Source organism: Anopheles funestus, chromosome 2RL (genome assembly GCF_943734845.2).
Source record: "Anopheles funestus chromosome 2RL, idAnoFuneDA-416_04, whole genome shotgun sequence".
Lineage (NCBI taxonomy): Eukaryota > Metazoa > Arthropoda > Insecta > Diptera > Culicidae > Anopheles > Anopheles funestus.
This window is the reverse complement of record NC_064598.1, coordinates 30,224,873-30,240,345: the sequence shown is the minus strand read 5'-3', so window position 1 is coordinate 30,240,345 and position 15,473 is coordinate 30,224,873. Positions and strand designations below refer to the sequence as shown.

General features: G+C 40.8%; 1 protein-coding gene across 6 annotated transcripts in view; it reads right to left on the bottom strand.

Moving 5' to 3' along the window:
- The window catches only part of LOC125765772 (cytoplasmic polyadenylation element-binding protein 3), a 220,136-nt gene that overhangs the window by 20,149 nt on the left and 184,514 nt on the right, over window positions 1-15,473 (bottom strand). For all 6 annotated transcript variants that reach the window (XM_049431233.1, XM_049431232.1, XM_049431230.1 and 3 more), the window contains one exon: window positions 2,588-2,782. In XM_049431233.1, the coding sequence (XP_049287190.1) occupies window positions 2,588-2,782 (195 nt within the window). The remainder of the gene's footprint in view (window positions 1-2,587; window positions 2,783-15,473) is intronic.

Below are 15,473 nucleotides of genomic sequence, written 5' to 3'. Positions count from 1 at the left end.
TCTTTGTTTTGCTATGATAGTGACTTTAAAAGAAAATTAGAAGAACTTGATTGAAAAATGTAGAATCAATTATATTTTAGGTTGTTATATTTTCATAATTTTAAGGTACTGTGGTGTATGTGATAAACGGCGCTGGTTCCACACGAAAGGACCGGGTTTCAAATCCTATCCGAAACGTTCCCCCGTAGAAAGGAGTGACTATGAGGCTGCGTGGTAAAAATTGGTCGAAATCTGAATGTCTAGTTATCCAAAAATGGCTGATAAGACCTTAGAGGTCGTTAAGTCAATAATACAGCCTTCTGTCAAGACGCAATAGGTCGCCAAGAGCGCAAAAGCCAAGAATTCGTCCTTCATGATAATTCGCAGTGATGTGGAAAGATTCCATAACAATCTTTACACATTTCAAATGAATTTGATCGAACTACAAGAAATTAAAATTGTTCCAGTTTTACAACTTGGAGCACAAAACTCGGTACTAAAGCAAGAGTTATAAACGACATAAGATGAAATGTAACAAGGTCGTAACATAACTGCGATGAAACGGCTCGTTCTCTTTCGCTGTTACAACCTCTACCCGTGCTTTTATAGCACTTGTAAATCCATTAGAAAATATATAATCGTTAAACTTTAACGAATAGTCCGCACATGATAAGCACAGTATCGTAAAGATTCCATCCTATAACAAACGTTATCGATAATGAATTATCGATCCGATTGACCTTTGATACGACTTTCAGTCCCAAATTAAGTTTTCCTATCAACATCCTGAAAATAAAAGTGTTAAGAAAACAAACTGTTTCCAATTTCCCACAGTTCCTTCGCGGCTCGTCAGTGAGAAATTTTTCAATTCTTCATAACATTTGAGAACTTGTTCTTTGTCGTAAATCATACTTCTGTATACGATGCTACCGACATATCTTTAATTCCTGTTAAGAACCAGACGATATATATATTCATCATAGGTCATAGCCTGTCAGAAGGATTTGATAAGTGTTGGATGTAAATATCTTGCTCTAGGACGGAAATCTTCGTAATGGAAAATGCACAACTCATTGCGGTGTACACATACACAAGTGCTGTTCGGTGCGGATGCATGCCGTCGGAGTACCATCAACTGGACAAGGACCGTTCCCAGATGGCGCAGTAATTCATTAGGAAGAACAAACTAAAGCCCACCGGCAAACATTCATACGCGTACTTTGGCCGGAAGGGTAAATGGCGATCATTTCTTGTTTTGCAGCATCTCCCACCCAACATCACAATCCCACTGTGGAGTAACTGGCCACATGAAAGCGTAACGATAAATAACAACAGTTGTGCAATTGGTAGCACTCACTCGCTTGCTTCGAGATGGATCTAATGGATCCATTGGAGTGAGTCCAATGCTGAGCAACGGAAGAAGAAAACATGAGTATATGGAAAACGGACCATAGAATTTAATTTCTCAACACAAGCAATCTTGCCCCTTACTGTACATGTTCTGGTTTATGAAAACAATGCAGAAGAAAAGCATGACAGCACAATGACCGAGCTTTGTGAAGGTGTTTAGAAAAACAATTTTTTGTGGAACCATTGCCCAAGCCACATATCTAACCCATTTACATCGAATAGAGGGACGCCTCCAAGGAATAAGAAAGCGTGTTTGCATGCCAAACACAAACTGTGCAGTGAGCAGCACTCTGAACTCCATTTCGAACTACCTTTTGTAATCGTCCTGATCAAGCAATAAACTGTAAAAGTATTTCAAAATGTCTTTGGAATGCAAATGTTACAACAGACGATCAACACTGGATGGACTATTTCAATAAGCGTCTTTTTTTGTGAATCGTTTCCCACATCCTTTTGTGTTGTGTCGGTTCTATTGGCCGATGCCAGAACAAAATCAACGAAAGGTGGTTCATGCTTGCAAAAAGACTGTATCCAAAACATTGCCATAAAATATTGTCTCAAGACTTACTCGGCAGCAAGTTCGTAAAGTGGACAATTATCTCAAAACTGGACGGTATCGGTGAATAAGGTTTGCTCATTCTAGAAACGAATTTGATTCGAATGTTTGAACAACTGCTAGCGAATGTATAGTATGCTTTGAATAGAGGTTCACTTTGGACAATAAAATAGGTTTGCGTGGTGTCAACAGCTTGAAATTGTTGTTTGGTAAATTAAGCCTTGCGTATAAAGTTATAGTTCGTAAGCGTATAGCAAAGCAGAACGCAAACTATGCAATGTTTCACTGCACATGCCAACTGTAAATTGAAATTACACACCGAGGCATTGGGAAGTGATTCAAAGGAAAGAAAAAAAAACACATTACAATGCTCCTTGGCACCCGATGCTACAAATGCAAACCAAACGCAGTAGCCAACGATCTGGTTGTGTAGGTAGTTAAAAATTTTCAATAAGCAAAAGCTTCTGCCAGCGGGACAGCGTGCCTTGCCGACATCCTACTGAGACATGTAATCGAGTGCAGGCAAAATTTTAATAAACGCCATTTTTAGATTTTCGGTCACGTTCAAGCGCACACAGTTGTGCTTAATTGAGAAGTCAAATTTGGAAACAATATGCACACAGCCTCCCGACCCGGACTTACCTTCATCGATATCTGGAGGCAGACCACCGACAAACACTTTCCGCGAAAAACGTTCCGTCGTTTCAGATCCGTTGGAGTGTGGTGAAGATCTAGCCGGCGAGTTTAGCTGCAATTGGTTGGCGCCGATAAATCCACCGCCACCGCTACCATCCTCATCGTTCAGGTGCTCGTCAAGTCCCGCGAAAAATGGTTTTCCTGTAATAGAAATGATAAAAATAGTAAAGAAAATCGATTATTAGCATCAGAAAGGCTTTAAATTAAGATAAGTGCTGGCTTCAAATAGTAGCTGACGTGATAGTAAAACCTGATAAAAACCCACCCTGTAACTTGCTTCGTTTCAGCTTCGCTAAATATGGCAAAAGAATCGTTCGTTTCACGCGTGCTTCATCACTAGCATTACGACAATACTGTTTGAGATTAGTTCCCAAACTTGGTTTTCCACTAATCAACATGACGGAAACTGTTGTATATGCGTATGAACAGAGTCAACAAAAGTGAAGCGGCCCGCAAAATTAGCAACGTTTCAAACACTTCAACCGCGATAGAGTGCTGCGAGTGAACTGATTTCAATGCGTACGGAGATGAGGAACAGGCAATACGTGTTTGTCTCTGATTGGCTGGTTACCGTTGTCAGGTGATGGATTGCAGCATAAACGCGTTACCTATGCTGCATTTTCACTTTGCAAAGCATTTGGATTGAAGAACCTGTCACCAGACATTGATCTGTCAAAGTTCGCCGTCCGCGGCTAGCGAAATCTTTTGTTTACCTTTGAAATTCTTTGGGGGGGAGTGGGATGGCATTGAAATTGCGCGCGCAATGACAGGTTTCGTATACCTAGATTTAATATGCTTATTGGGACTCTGTGTGTCACCTGTGACTAGTGACTTAAACATATTATGAACGATAGACGGGAATAATAACTTCGTTTCATCTGTTTGAAAATGTGGTGGTCCGGAATTATCGGCTTTCTTCAGTAGCGCAAACTTATTCGTTTGATTATACATCAATCATATAAAGAACCCAACCCACAGTAAACAAAGCGTGATGTGTGTGTGTGTGGTTTTACCCTATTTGCTGAAGATAATCAATCCAATTGGTTCGACCAAGCGGCGTGTAGGTAGCTGTATTTACTAACGTACGGCCTGACGGATTGCCTAGAGAGCGAGAAGGAATTGGAAAACTATTAGTGCTAAAATGCGAGACTCCGCGTGTTTGGAATCATCATGCGAACAGTTTGTTTGATTAACTGATTGGAAAATATGAAGTGAAAGGCGTGCTACGAAGTATGGCCAAACGGTTGCACAGGTGAGGGAAAGCAAACCGCATACTTCTGCACTTCCCTTGCGGCTGGAAAGGTGCTTTAGTAACTGTAGTGAAGACTGACGGTAGGGTTTTAATTGAAATCAAATTTCATTTAATCTCCGATGAACAGAAGTTTGTTTGCTATTTCGTACAAAATTGCCTACTTCAAGCATCATTGACATACCAGATTAAGACCTAAATCGTACCTAACGATGGGTGGGTAAAGTTCCAATGTTTATGTACAAACCCCCTTAGTAGCGGTTACGTTCGGCTGTATTGGCCTACCCCTCAGGAGCCATAATGTGACCGAGAAATACTTTACCTTAACACACATACCCAGTTGTAGAGGGCCACAAAATTCCTGCTACTATAATCAAACGATTTTCACAATTTTCTCATTTTCTTTTGCAGGCCACCGCTACACCATTACCACCAGGGGGCTCTTCGGGAGGAAAATAGGCAATACAACAATTCCTTATACACGAAGAAAAAGAAAATCGTTTCCCTTGTACCAGTGGGAACACTAACCATGTGTGTGTGTGGGAAAGGTTGGCTTTTCCGGCTCGTTGACTGCACTTAATATACTAGTTAGGTTCAGGAGCTGGTACCCGGCTGTACTTGCTTCTTGTCAAACGTTGCGTGTGGCACGAGCTGCATTTCACGTACCGCGTTACCAACCTTTGATTATGTCCTGGAAAGCTTATCGTATCGGACCAGGGTAGTACGCTGGGTGTGAGAAAAATTATTATCAAAATAATCGTAATTATCGCTTGTAATTTGTATTTACTAGAAACGCCTACTAGCCACCAGGGGACAGGGAGTACAGTGACGATTAGTCCAAGGATTATTGCCATGCGTTCACTGTACGGTTGGCTATATGTGCGGTCTCGTGCGCACGGCAAAGATTGCATGATTTAATTTAATCTGCCTCCCGTGTTTCCCGTGCCTATTGCGCTTTCCCTCCCGTGAAGAGTGGAAAGCGCCATGGAATGGAATGGATATTACGTTGTTTGCCGAAGGGTGGTACGCCCTTTTGGGAGTAACGTTCGTACGTGTCACGCTTTTTGACGAGTTTGGTGTTTTATTTTATCGTTGGGCCAAAGAGTCCACAAACAACAAACTATGAAGAAGAAGATTGAATTCTTGCAGACACACGATTCGGTAATAAAGTAGCGCATGTTACAGTTTGCATAGAAAAAAAAGGATAGGAAAACTTCTTTCTGTTGAAGATCAATTTAATGATTCCTTCCCAACGTTTAATAGTTGCATTATCATTTACTAAAAAAAAAATCTTTATTTGGCTGTTAATATTTAGATGCTTATCATGATGAAACTTTCGACAGGTTTTGTTCCATCAAGAGACAGTGAGAAAATCCTTACGCCTCCAATTGTACAACGACCACACAACTAAACATTTAAATTAGCCTTTTTAGTCTGGGTTTTGTTCCGCATTTCATATAATCGAGTAAGTTAATTGTGTTCCCAGTATAGACACATTCTACTGCGACTCCATTGGCGAAACTTCCATGCTGCGTATAGTTGGCAAAACAGCACGGACAACAGGATGAGAAGATCATCCCAACCGTAGTGCTTTTCGTTCAAGCGCCTAGCCCTAACAACCCACCCAACAAGCTCCCATCATAATGTGTATGAAAATGTAATTTACATTCAAAACAACCGCACACGCAGTGGTATCCCGGTTTAATTAATATTTATATTTACAACCATCCTCGTCGTCGTCGTCGTCGTCGTTGTCGTCGTAGTCGTGTGGAGAGCTCATGCATCCTGAAAACACTTAGATGTCAACCCATTGTGACATTCGGCGGTGACCCCCATACCCTTAGCTGTCGGGATGGTTGATGGTAGTAATGTTTAGTTGCCTAGTGAGCAAGCAATACAACAAACGTTTACTGCCACGATTCCGGGTGGGCTAAAATTATCACGCGCCCGGAAAAAGGGGGATCAGAAAGAGAAAGCTGCTGATTCGATGAACCAGAAGAGCGTTGCTAAATTCATACACGTTTTGAAAGGCAGCTGGGCCAAATTGGTGGGCAAAAACATGGGTGAATGTAATGTCGACAGGTGATCGTTTGTGGATGTGATATGTCCCACAGTTATCGCAACTTGGAAGTACAATAAAGATTCATGGTTGTGAAAGTGCAATAACCAACTGGGTTTTTCTTTTGCCGAACAGTATGATTGCTTGTGAATGGCGAAGGTATTTTATGGATGGACCTTTTTATGTATTTTTTCTTTTTTTATGAATGCATGAATGCACCGATTGGAAATTGAATTGTCGTACCGAAATATTACCCGATGGATGGAAAAGGTTTTAATTAGAAAGTAGAGAAATTTATCGTAACATTAGGGCAACACTTGTGCGAACGTGAGAGAAAGCATTTATTGAATTGACCACGTAGGTACAACTCGTACTGTGGGAAAACAAAAAAAAACAAAACGAACGAATTCTTTTCCCATCAGGTTGTGTTGAAGCAAAAGTTCACCCAGGCTATGGTACGGTACGGTCGGACAGGAAAAGCTTACCTCCGTCGAATCGTTACTCATGCGCGCTAGAATAATAAGTGCAGTCGGCGTTTTAAGGACGAAAGTGGAACTAAAAATGAAACCCCTCAAACACTCTTTCAACGGGCCGTGTTATCAAATGTGGGTTCCGATAAGCTCCCGCGGGAGTCACAAGAGTCCATCCGGCTTGTGGATACCGTTGCAGTTAAATGGATATGAATGGGACGGGTTCGGTGGTGCCCGCAAAAGGTGTTTAACGTGCAGAAGGCGCGAATGTAAACTAACAGCAAAAGCGACAAAAGCGAAAAAGAGGGTTTGGGGGGAATGGAGTAGAAACACAAGACAAAATTAAATCAACACTTTACGATCCTGACCATCGTTGTCATCGTCGTCGCGCTCGTAATACTGTTGGCGTCACGATGTGGAAAACGGAAAACGTGCTGGAAGTATAAATCTTTATTGCAATCACAACGACACCACCGTGGGACCGACGACACGAGCCGCGTAGTGCTGATGGTGGATACTGCTCGCAAGGTGAAACAATCGGTGGCAACGGAAAAAATGTGTATCTCAAGTGCTGATTCTAGAGGAAGTTTAAAAGTAAGCGCCGGTTCGGTACGAGGGCCATAAATTTGTATCCGATTTTTGTTCACTGATTTAATTTTTGGAAAAGCACTCAAAGCGGCATCCTAAACCATTAGAAATCTTCGATGTAAGGTGGTGTAAGATTAGTGTTTAAAAAATTACTTTTAAAAATTGCTATATAATAAAGGAAATAAATAATAATTTAATAGAGCGATTTATTATGTCCATTTGGGACGATACTTGGTGATAAAATAGCTACCTGATGTACCACACGATATCTAAAATACAGTTTAAACTGGTTAATATGAGCAGTGTTTGCATTCAATTGTATAATCGACCGTTTTACGAAACTTTTATGTCGCTTTATTGAATCCAAAGCAACCGGTCTAGTAGTGCGTAGAAAAGATCGCCTCGTAGTGAGATCCTCCAAGACAGTGGTCCCCAACCTATGGTCCGCCGACCATTTGTGGGCCGTGGTTTAAGTAGAAGTGGTCCGCGGAAGAAATTTTCGGTCGTTGGACCGATTATTTTAGCATTTTTTGTTTACCATTTCAAGCGATTTTACGTGACGAAATCATTTTACGCATGTCAGATTACGTACCATGTGTCAGATTGTGGACCATTACAATTTTTGCTAATGATTTACAGTAGAACGTCGATTGTCCGGGGTGCTCGGGACCGGGTTAACCGATTTCCACGGATAATATCAAGGACATTTATATATCTACATAAAGCGTATATAGTATCTGTATACTATATTATGGTAATCCTTTTGATGTTAAAACTGATTCTGGAGCAACCAAATTATTGTCAAATAACAATTAAAATTTACGTAAAAAGAACGTAAAATAAAATCATTTGAAATACATAGTTTGGTGACGATTTTAATAATTTTAACCAACCTGACATCCTCACAAATGTTCATCACGGTTGAGCAGTTGTCAATTTTCGGTGCACGGTTAATCCTCCCGCCGGTTAATTCGCCCCGATAACGATCCTGGCCCCGATCACCACTTTCGATCGACGCCGAACACTCGTACTCGTCCGTACTCGCCGAGAGACCTCTCGCGGAGAGCGTACGTGAGTGCCCTGGCTGCCGTAACGCATCCAACAGAAACTAACGCTGCAAATGATGTATTGGCTGCATGATACTGCGAAGTGGTGACATTTATCAACTCGCCAGTCAACAGATATTGGCGATGGTTTTTTTTTGGGTCTCATGGGAATATTTTTACATCCATGAACCAATAGAGTAAACTAACCCACTGTCTAATCTGACACCATCGAGGTCAACCACAAATACGGCCAAAAAAATGTCATCTCTGTCCATTACCAAACCAGAAAACGGAAGGTCACGTGCATAGACATATTTTCAACACTTTTCCATGTTTCGATATCCGGTCATAGGTTTGGAAAATATATGACCATACAGGAAACGCTCTTTTTCCCGGTCGGTCCAACCCTAATCGCATCCGGGTGGATGGATTTTTGTGGGTTTTTTTTTGCACTTTGGAAGTCGGACAACATTCAATAAATAAAAGCCAAAAAAATAATGTGCGAACGCATGAACACACAAACACGTGGTGCAGACCATCAGTGTGTTATAGCTGGTTTCCATCCCTACGAGTGCGCACTCCTCTTTCTTAATCATCAGTTGTGGCCACTGAAACTGAAACTGAACCCATAACTCGGAAAGTAGCGCGAAAGCATCCCTGTTTCAACTTTTTCACAGTGATAAATTACAACTCTTTTCGGCCCCGGAAGCGGTAAGGGGCAGTGTTTTACGTTAAATTAATTTTAACGAAAAACTTTTGGTAGTACGTGTGTGTGTGGGGCCATTGGATGGTATGTGGAATGATACAGTAAACCTCCAAACCACCCACCCATTGCAAAGGGATGCGGAAATGGTTGTGGGAAGAGGAAGGAAGGGTTGCACAATACGAAACAACCTCAACCTTTGCCCAGTCTTTGCGGTTGATATGTAGACGGCACACAAGTGTGGTCTACGTTTCGTTGATATGGGTGGATGGATGTGTCCTAGTCTCTCTTGGTTTTTCGTTTCCCATTTTTCGTCGCTTTTGTACATTTCCGGCGCATCGGTGGTGTGTCCTTTTGCTGCTGGACGCGAGCCGTCCAGAGATCGTTTCTTTTTTTTTGGTGAACCGCGTTCCCCGTAAAGAAACAGACACACACCCACCGTTCAGCATCTGTGTGTACAATAATTTTATATGCCATCTCTATCGCTTCTGGGGGATTTTTGTTTTTTTTTTTCACGAATCCTTTCCGGGGCTCCACCAAAAAAAAAATTTTTTTAGTGCTGTATGTGGGGCGCGCAGTAATAAAAGTGGTGTGTATTTTTGCCTCGGTTCGGAATTAGCGAAACACGGGTTCTGTAGGAATGTTGGTCCAGGACATGCCGGTCCCATTTCAGTGTGAAAATCGAGCTTCAAAAAAAAACATGAGTGCACGCGTATCCTCTGGCAACGATAACGCTGTGGTGAGCTGAAAGGAAAAAGGTCCCCTAAAAAAACGTATTCCAGGCCCGGCCAGGATGAAGAAACGTTAGCAACCGATCCGGAAAGTAGTCCTGTCCTGCATCGCCATTTTTCGAGACAGTGCAATACGATCAAAAGTGTGGGTGTGTGTGTGATTAAAAGTGGCCATAGTGAAACATAAAAAAGGACTTGCTGTGAGCGTGGGACCGCATGAATAGCTTGCGCGGGCGGGCGGGAAGTTCTTTATGTTGGCGCGAAATGAGCAAAAGATGTCCATGAAAATGGGAACATGAAATCGTTGCAGATCGTAATTAAATAACTTTAATAAATTTAATATCAAATTATATTGGCTTTTTCCCTCCGGCCGTGGTATGTTGTTTTACCCCTGCGTTCTGATATTGCCATCATCATCATCATCATCGGTGGCGGCGGTTTTTCGCACTGGTGTTTGTCAATCGCGCGCTTCGCCCCAAATGGTTGTCAACTGGACTAGCTTGCGGACATCCGTCCAAACGTAGTACCAGACGCAAAGCTTTATGTGCACGGAGAGGCATCGTATCGCACAGTTCAAAAGCGGGGAGGAAGAGAGAGAGAGATTAATTGCCATTTATTTTTCAACAATTTAATTACACTTTTGTTTAATGACCTCGAGCCATCGTGATGCGGGGTAGTTGCGTTTCCGGAGTAGAATGTTTAAAAAAAAAACGGCAACCGGACGAGTTGGTTGACAACCCCAACCAAGTGGCTGTAAATGGTTTGCGGACTGGGGTGGGGGGATTTGACGATGCACCCAAACGAAACCAGGAGGACAATTGATGAAGATTCATAAAATTCCATTAAGTGTTCATTGCATATAAACCATTTGTCGTACAGAAATTAAACCAAAATGTAATTGAGATAATCAATTACAGCTCGAGTAGCGTATTGTTTCGAAAAACGAATGTATGCGAATGTGGATGCGTGTGTAAAGGGTTTGTGATAATTTTACAATTAGGTACTTTATTTAAAACATTACGCGAGTGTTTTTTTCCTTGTTTTTGCACCCCACCCAACACAATTACATTTGATCGTTGTTTTGGAACTGTTTCGGTAGTTAAATGTGTTGTGGGTTTTTGGCGTTACATCAGAGGAATGGTTCACAATTGGTGCAGGAACGTAAACAGAAACGATGATGAAAAACTTTTCCACCTGCAAGCTATATCAAACTTACGCTTTCAAAGCGATCGTTCAAATCTAACATTTCTTAGCAGAAAGGAAGTAGTTCTTGTGTGTATTTGCATCGGAATGAAGAATTGGTGGTCGGGAATGAAAGTTTTCCATCGTTTCTGTACAGTAGAAATCTTACAAATGTTCCATGCGAGGAAAAATATAATTTCGTAGGAAGGAAAAATGGAAACACCAAACAGCTTGAAGGTCCATTAAAGAAGCACCAATCGCGATTCCAGGTTGAGCGTACATATTGCAAAGCGTAAAATATAGTTCCCCTGCTGCTGGATGGTGCCGAATCGTTGTCAAGTACGGTTCGAGTACCTTTTTTCCTTGGGGCTATGGTTAGTAAAACAGAACAGCGTCCTACGTACCGATACTGTTTTAACGACATGAAGCGTCCAAGTTTGTTTCGGTCGAACTTCGGTCCGACAGAGTTCGAGTACGTCCATGAAGTTTGCTGCTCCGATGCAACGTCGTTATTTAGGTGCTTATACCAATGGTGGAAGAACCTGTATCGGGATGCAAAGGGATACTAGACGACGGTTGGGACGACGGTTATTCGGTTTTTGCGTAAAAAGTTTCAAACCATCCGAATCGTGGTTGAATTAACAGTGTAATGGCCTGTAGATATCGTGAACATTTCATTTGCGTAATAGTGGGTTGGCGCAAAGTATCATGAAGACATCATCACGAAACGCAACACGTTTTCCCGTGTGGGTAGGGTGGGTGAAGTGAATGACGAGTATGTGTGTGTGTGTGTGCTTGCTGGTAGCCCCAACCGACGGTGCCCGATTTCTTTGAGCTAGTGATGTACGTTTTTGGCCAAAGTACAAAATCGTGTAACATTGCGCATTATAATGATGATCCATTTGTGTGTTTCTTAGTCTGCACGAAGAGTTTTTGGCTGTGTCGGTCACATGAACCATAACCGTGATACAGTTATGGTGATGGATAAGAGAGGAATCAGTAGCATAGTATAGTAGAAGAAGCTTTAGGAACTTTTTTTCGTTTCTTCAAGACGTTAGTCAAATTGTAATTCAAACAGTAGAATGTAACGTAATGAATATCCTTTGCAAAGGAAAACATTATTTACTGATCGGTAAAACTGAAGAATATTATTCGAATCAAATATTAAATATTTGAAATAAATGACAAACTTCAATCAAACATTGAGGACAAATAGGTGAATGTTAGACTATTAAAAATATGAAATCATAAATTTAATGGATCAAACGTCGGGACTACAGTTTAAGCGAAGTTAAAGAAAAGATGCAAAAAACATGAACAAAATGTAACTTATTCTAATGATGATCTTGCGGAAAATTATTTGTTTTGGTTGGTATTTCTTTTTTGGAGTTTTTTTATAAGAGAAAAAAATTTCAATATCAGCTTCAGAGCCACATTCCAAAAATGTTTATAATACTTCAAAGTACTTTACACAAACACATATGGAGCACTTGTAAGCAAAACGTCCACCAACTTGGAATTGCGTCAATTTTTATAGATTAGTCATTAGCAAAAATGTGATTATAGAAATATACTGAATATTAGAATTTCCTCTTCAAGGATCGTTAAGCCAAGAAGAAGAAGAAGAAGAAGAACATTAATCATTTACAAGGTCAATCAAATTTCATTTTTTCAACCAATTCATATTAAATTAAAATAAGTAGATTTCTTCAAAAGTGTAATTCTTAATTATTAATTATAGAAACTTGGAAACTTGAAGCTTTATTTGGTAAGGTCATTATCTTTGTAATCCCTACTGTGAACTTGTTGGTGAGATGGTTCTTCTTCTTATATGGTATTACAACCTCAAGGAAGGCCTTGGCTTATCGTTTCTGGCTTTCCTGTACTTGATTTACTCGTAGCAGGATAGTCAGTGGTATGGATGGAATGTGATACCCGGGCCTGTCGGATAACGACCGATACCATAAACACCACCATATATCCCACCTTACCATGGTTCATCAGTTAAAATTTTCTCACACTTAGCTTTCAGAGTAAATAAAACCCGTTGAAAATTGTAATATGAGCGCTGTTATAATACTTGCGGTGCCTAAGCATGATCAAAAAATAGAATAATATACCAAAATATGATAGAATAGTTATAGCTAGATAGTACTCCACAGCAAAGTTCAAGATCGGTTGTTGTATAGGGAAGTTAAAATACGATAGACAATACTCAATAATTACATTAATAGATACTGATAAGGATATGGAGAGAATGCAGGATAAAGAAGTAGTGCATAATTCGCATTAGGATTAGATTGATATTGTTCAGTAAAAATAACGTTTATGAAAAATAAAATTTTATTGTTAAAAGGGAAAACTCTGTCCGAATTCCTTCGAATAAATCCTGAAAGCAAAACCGCCTTGATGATAAATTGTCGTTCCGTTTAAGAATATGAAATAATTTCACATACAATTTCATAATAATAATAATAGTGACAAGATCGCTATTGGTGCACTTCATCACCATCTTCACCAACACCACCAACAATAGTAGCTCCAACATCAACCACTCTCCACAAATATACAACAATAACAAGGAATACAATGAAGGCTGCAAAGCAGACTTCGGATCATCCACAACAGCACTAGCAACAAAACAGCAATAGCCACAAATCCCAGAATCACAACCGAGTATGCCCGGGATAAGGCAAATTACAAGGAGGAAATGCCTTGCGAAAATTGTAATTACTTCAGCCCTCTGTGGCTGACAATACGGCAAAAGCCGTAATCATATAATAAAATAAAATTTAAAAAATTAAAAATTCATTATAATAACAAATCATAACTATGTATCCAATGTCGAATTATACAAAACTTATTAATATTACACATTTGTGAAAGGGTTCGGTATTAGTTAAAACATTTACTACCGTCATGCCATGAAGATGTGCTAGAACAAACGGGAAAATTTATACGAAAATGTGATTTGTTGTAATTCGCATTCATACATTGCTGTTTGTAGGGATATCATACACAATAAGATGTACAGAAAAATCTGACGCCTGTTAACAAATGGTTGTCGAATGACAAATTTGTGATTCCTTTTTCATTGTGTTGGTGCAATCTACTATACAAAACGTAAAATCGTCAGTACAGCATCCAAGCACCGATTTTTTGTTCTTTGTCCAATTGCTGTTGTGCGTGACAGTATGCATACCCCGTGAACCCGGCAAACGGGGGAAGAATGAATTGACGTAATTTATATTGCTTGTTGGCTATTAATTTGCGAATGATTTATGGCACCAAAATGCAAATACCTGTCTCGCGGGTAAAACCACATGAAAGACACTTCCGGTTGTGGAATGCGATGTTTTGCGTATTTGCTTCTACTATAAGAGGGAACTGTGGGAGCACAGTCGGAAGGATCTGCCATATTTGTGTTGTCGAAAGTTTAGCGACATACACATACATATACATATGTATGCAGCATTGTATTTATCGATAATAAATTACTCACGCTCTCGAATTGGGGGCAGTTGCGTCATCTCACTTATGCGCAATGTGAATGCAAAAGGTTTGGGTTGATTGGTGCCGCACATTTACAGATTCCATGTTTCGGGTTTTTGTTTTGTTTATTTCTTAATGTGACTGGACTTTTGTCTTATTGATCTATCGATTGCATACCTATTCATGAGGGAGAAATGTAAGACGGCTGCTGTCTTCCATACGTAGCTGCTTCCCGACCTAAATGTTAGGCATGTTGCAATGGGCGCTTTTGTTAGAAAATGGTTCCTTCAAATCGATCCGCGGGAATGTATACCTTCTTCCCGGTCTACCGTTTTAGGCGAAACTAAAAGAAACAGATGCTAACCGTTTTTGTGTGTGTGTTTTGGTAAAAACTTGTTTTTGCCTTCCCTTGTTCTACCAGCACGCGGCGCTTATATTTCGTGTTCGTATGTTGCAAGCCTTTCCTGTTGGATTTTGGGGGCTATTAATACCGTCTGTACAGACCGTGCGGCCTTACAGTCGCGGGTAGTCGCTCTTTAGTGGTTAGCCCACTTCGTGTGTATGTGTGTATGTGTGTGCTTTGTGATACTGGATTTTCAGGGAGAGTTTTTTTTGGTTGTTTTTGTTTTGTCAAGGAAATTTTAATTTAAACTTTTCCCGTGAGTCGTGTTTTCGTTGCTGACAGAAACCAAAATTGAGAACAGTTTCCACTTATTTCCGGCCCATAAAACCGAACCGAACCGAAGAACGTCAGGATCCGTGTGGGGGAGGGGTAGGGAGAGGAGGAGGTGGCCGCGTTTTATCCTTCATGCCTGGCCATATTGGGGAGCCATGCTGATTTCCCGCACCAATATTCGCAATGGCAGGCAAAACGTGCTGTAACACATTGGGATGTGTTTGGTTTGGTGAAAGTGTACACCACCAGCTTGGGTCCACCAGAAACCAACAAACATAACGCCCACAAGATCCGTGCGAATCGGAAAAGGTTACGGATTTGTTGTTTTTTTCTCTCTCTCTCTCTTTTCTTTTGGCGGGAAAGGTTAGAACATGATGCAAAAAAATAAACTCGTACACTCATACAGGCATACAAGCTTGTATATATTTTCCCGAAAAACAAAGGTAATAACGGCAAAAGAACTAGAAAGCAGCCTGAACTGAAGCACGTGGGGAAGGGGGCAAGGATTTTTGGCATTCGCAAGCTTCAACATGGGCCACGTGGGCTGCTCGAATGGTTCGTTACTGGGGCACGTTGACATAGCGTCATGATGCCTGCCGTGCCTAGGCCATCAAACGTATGCAAACGTGCGGCACA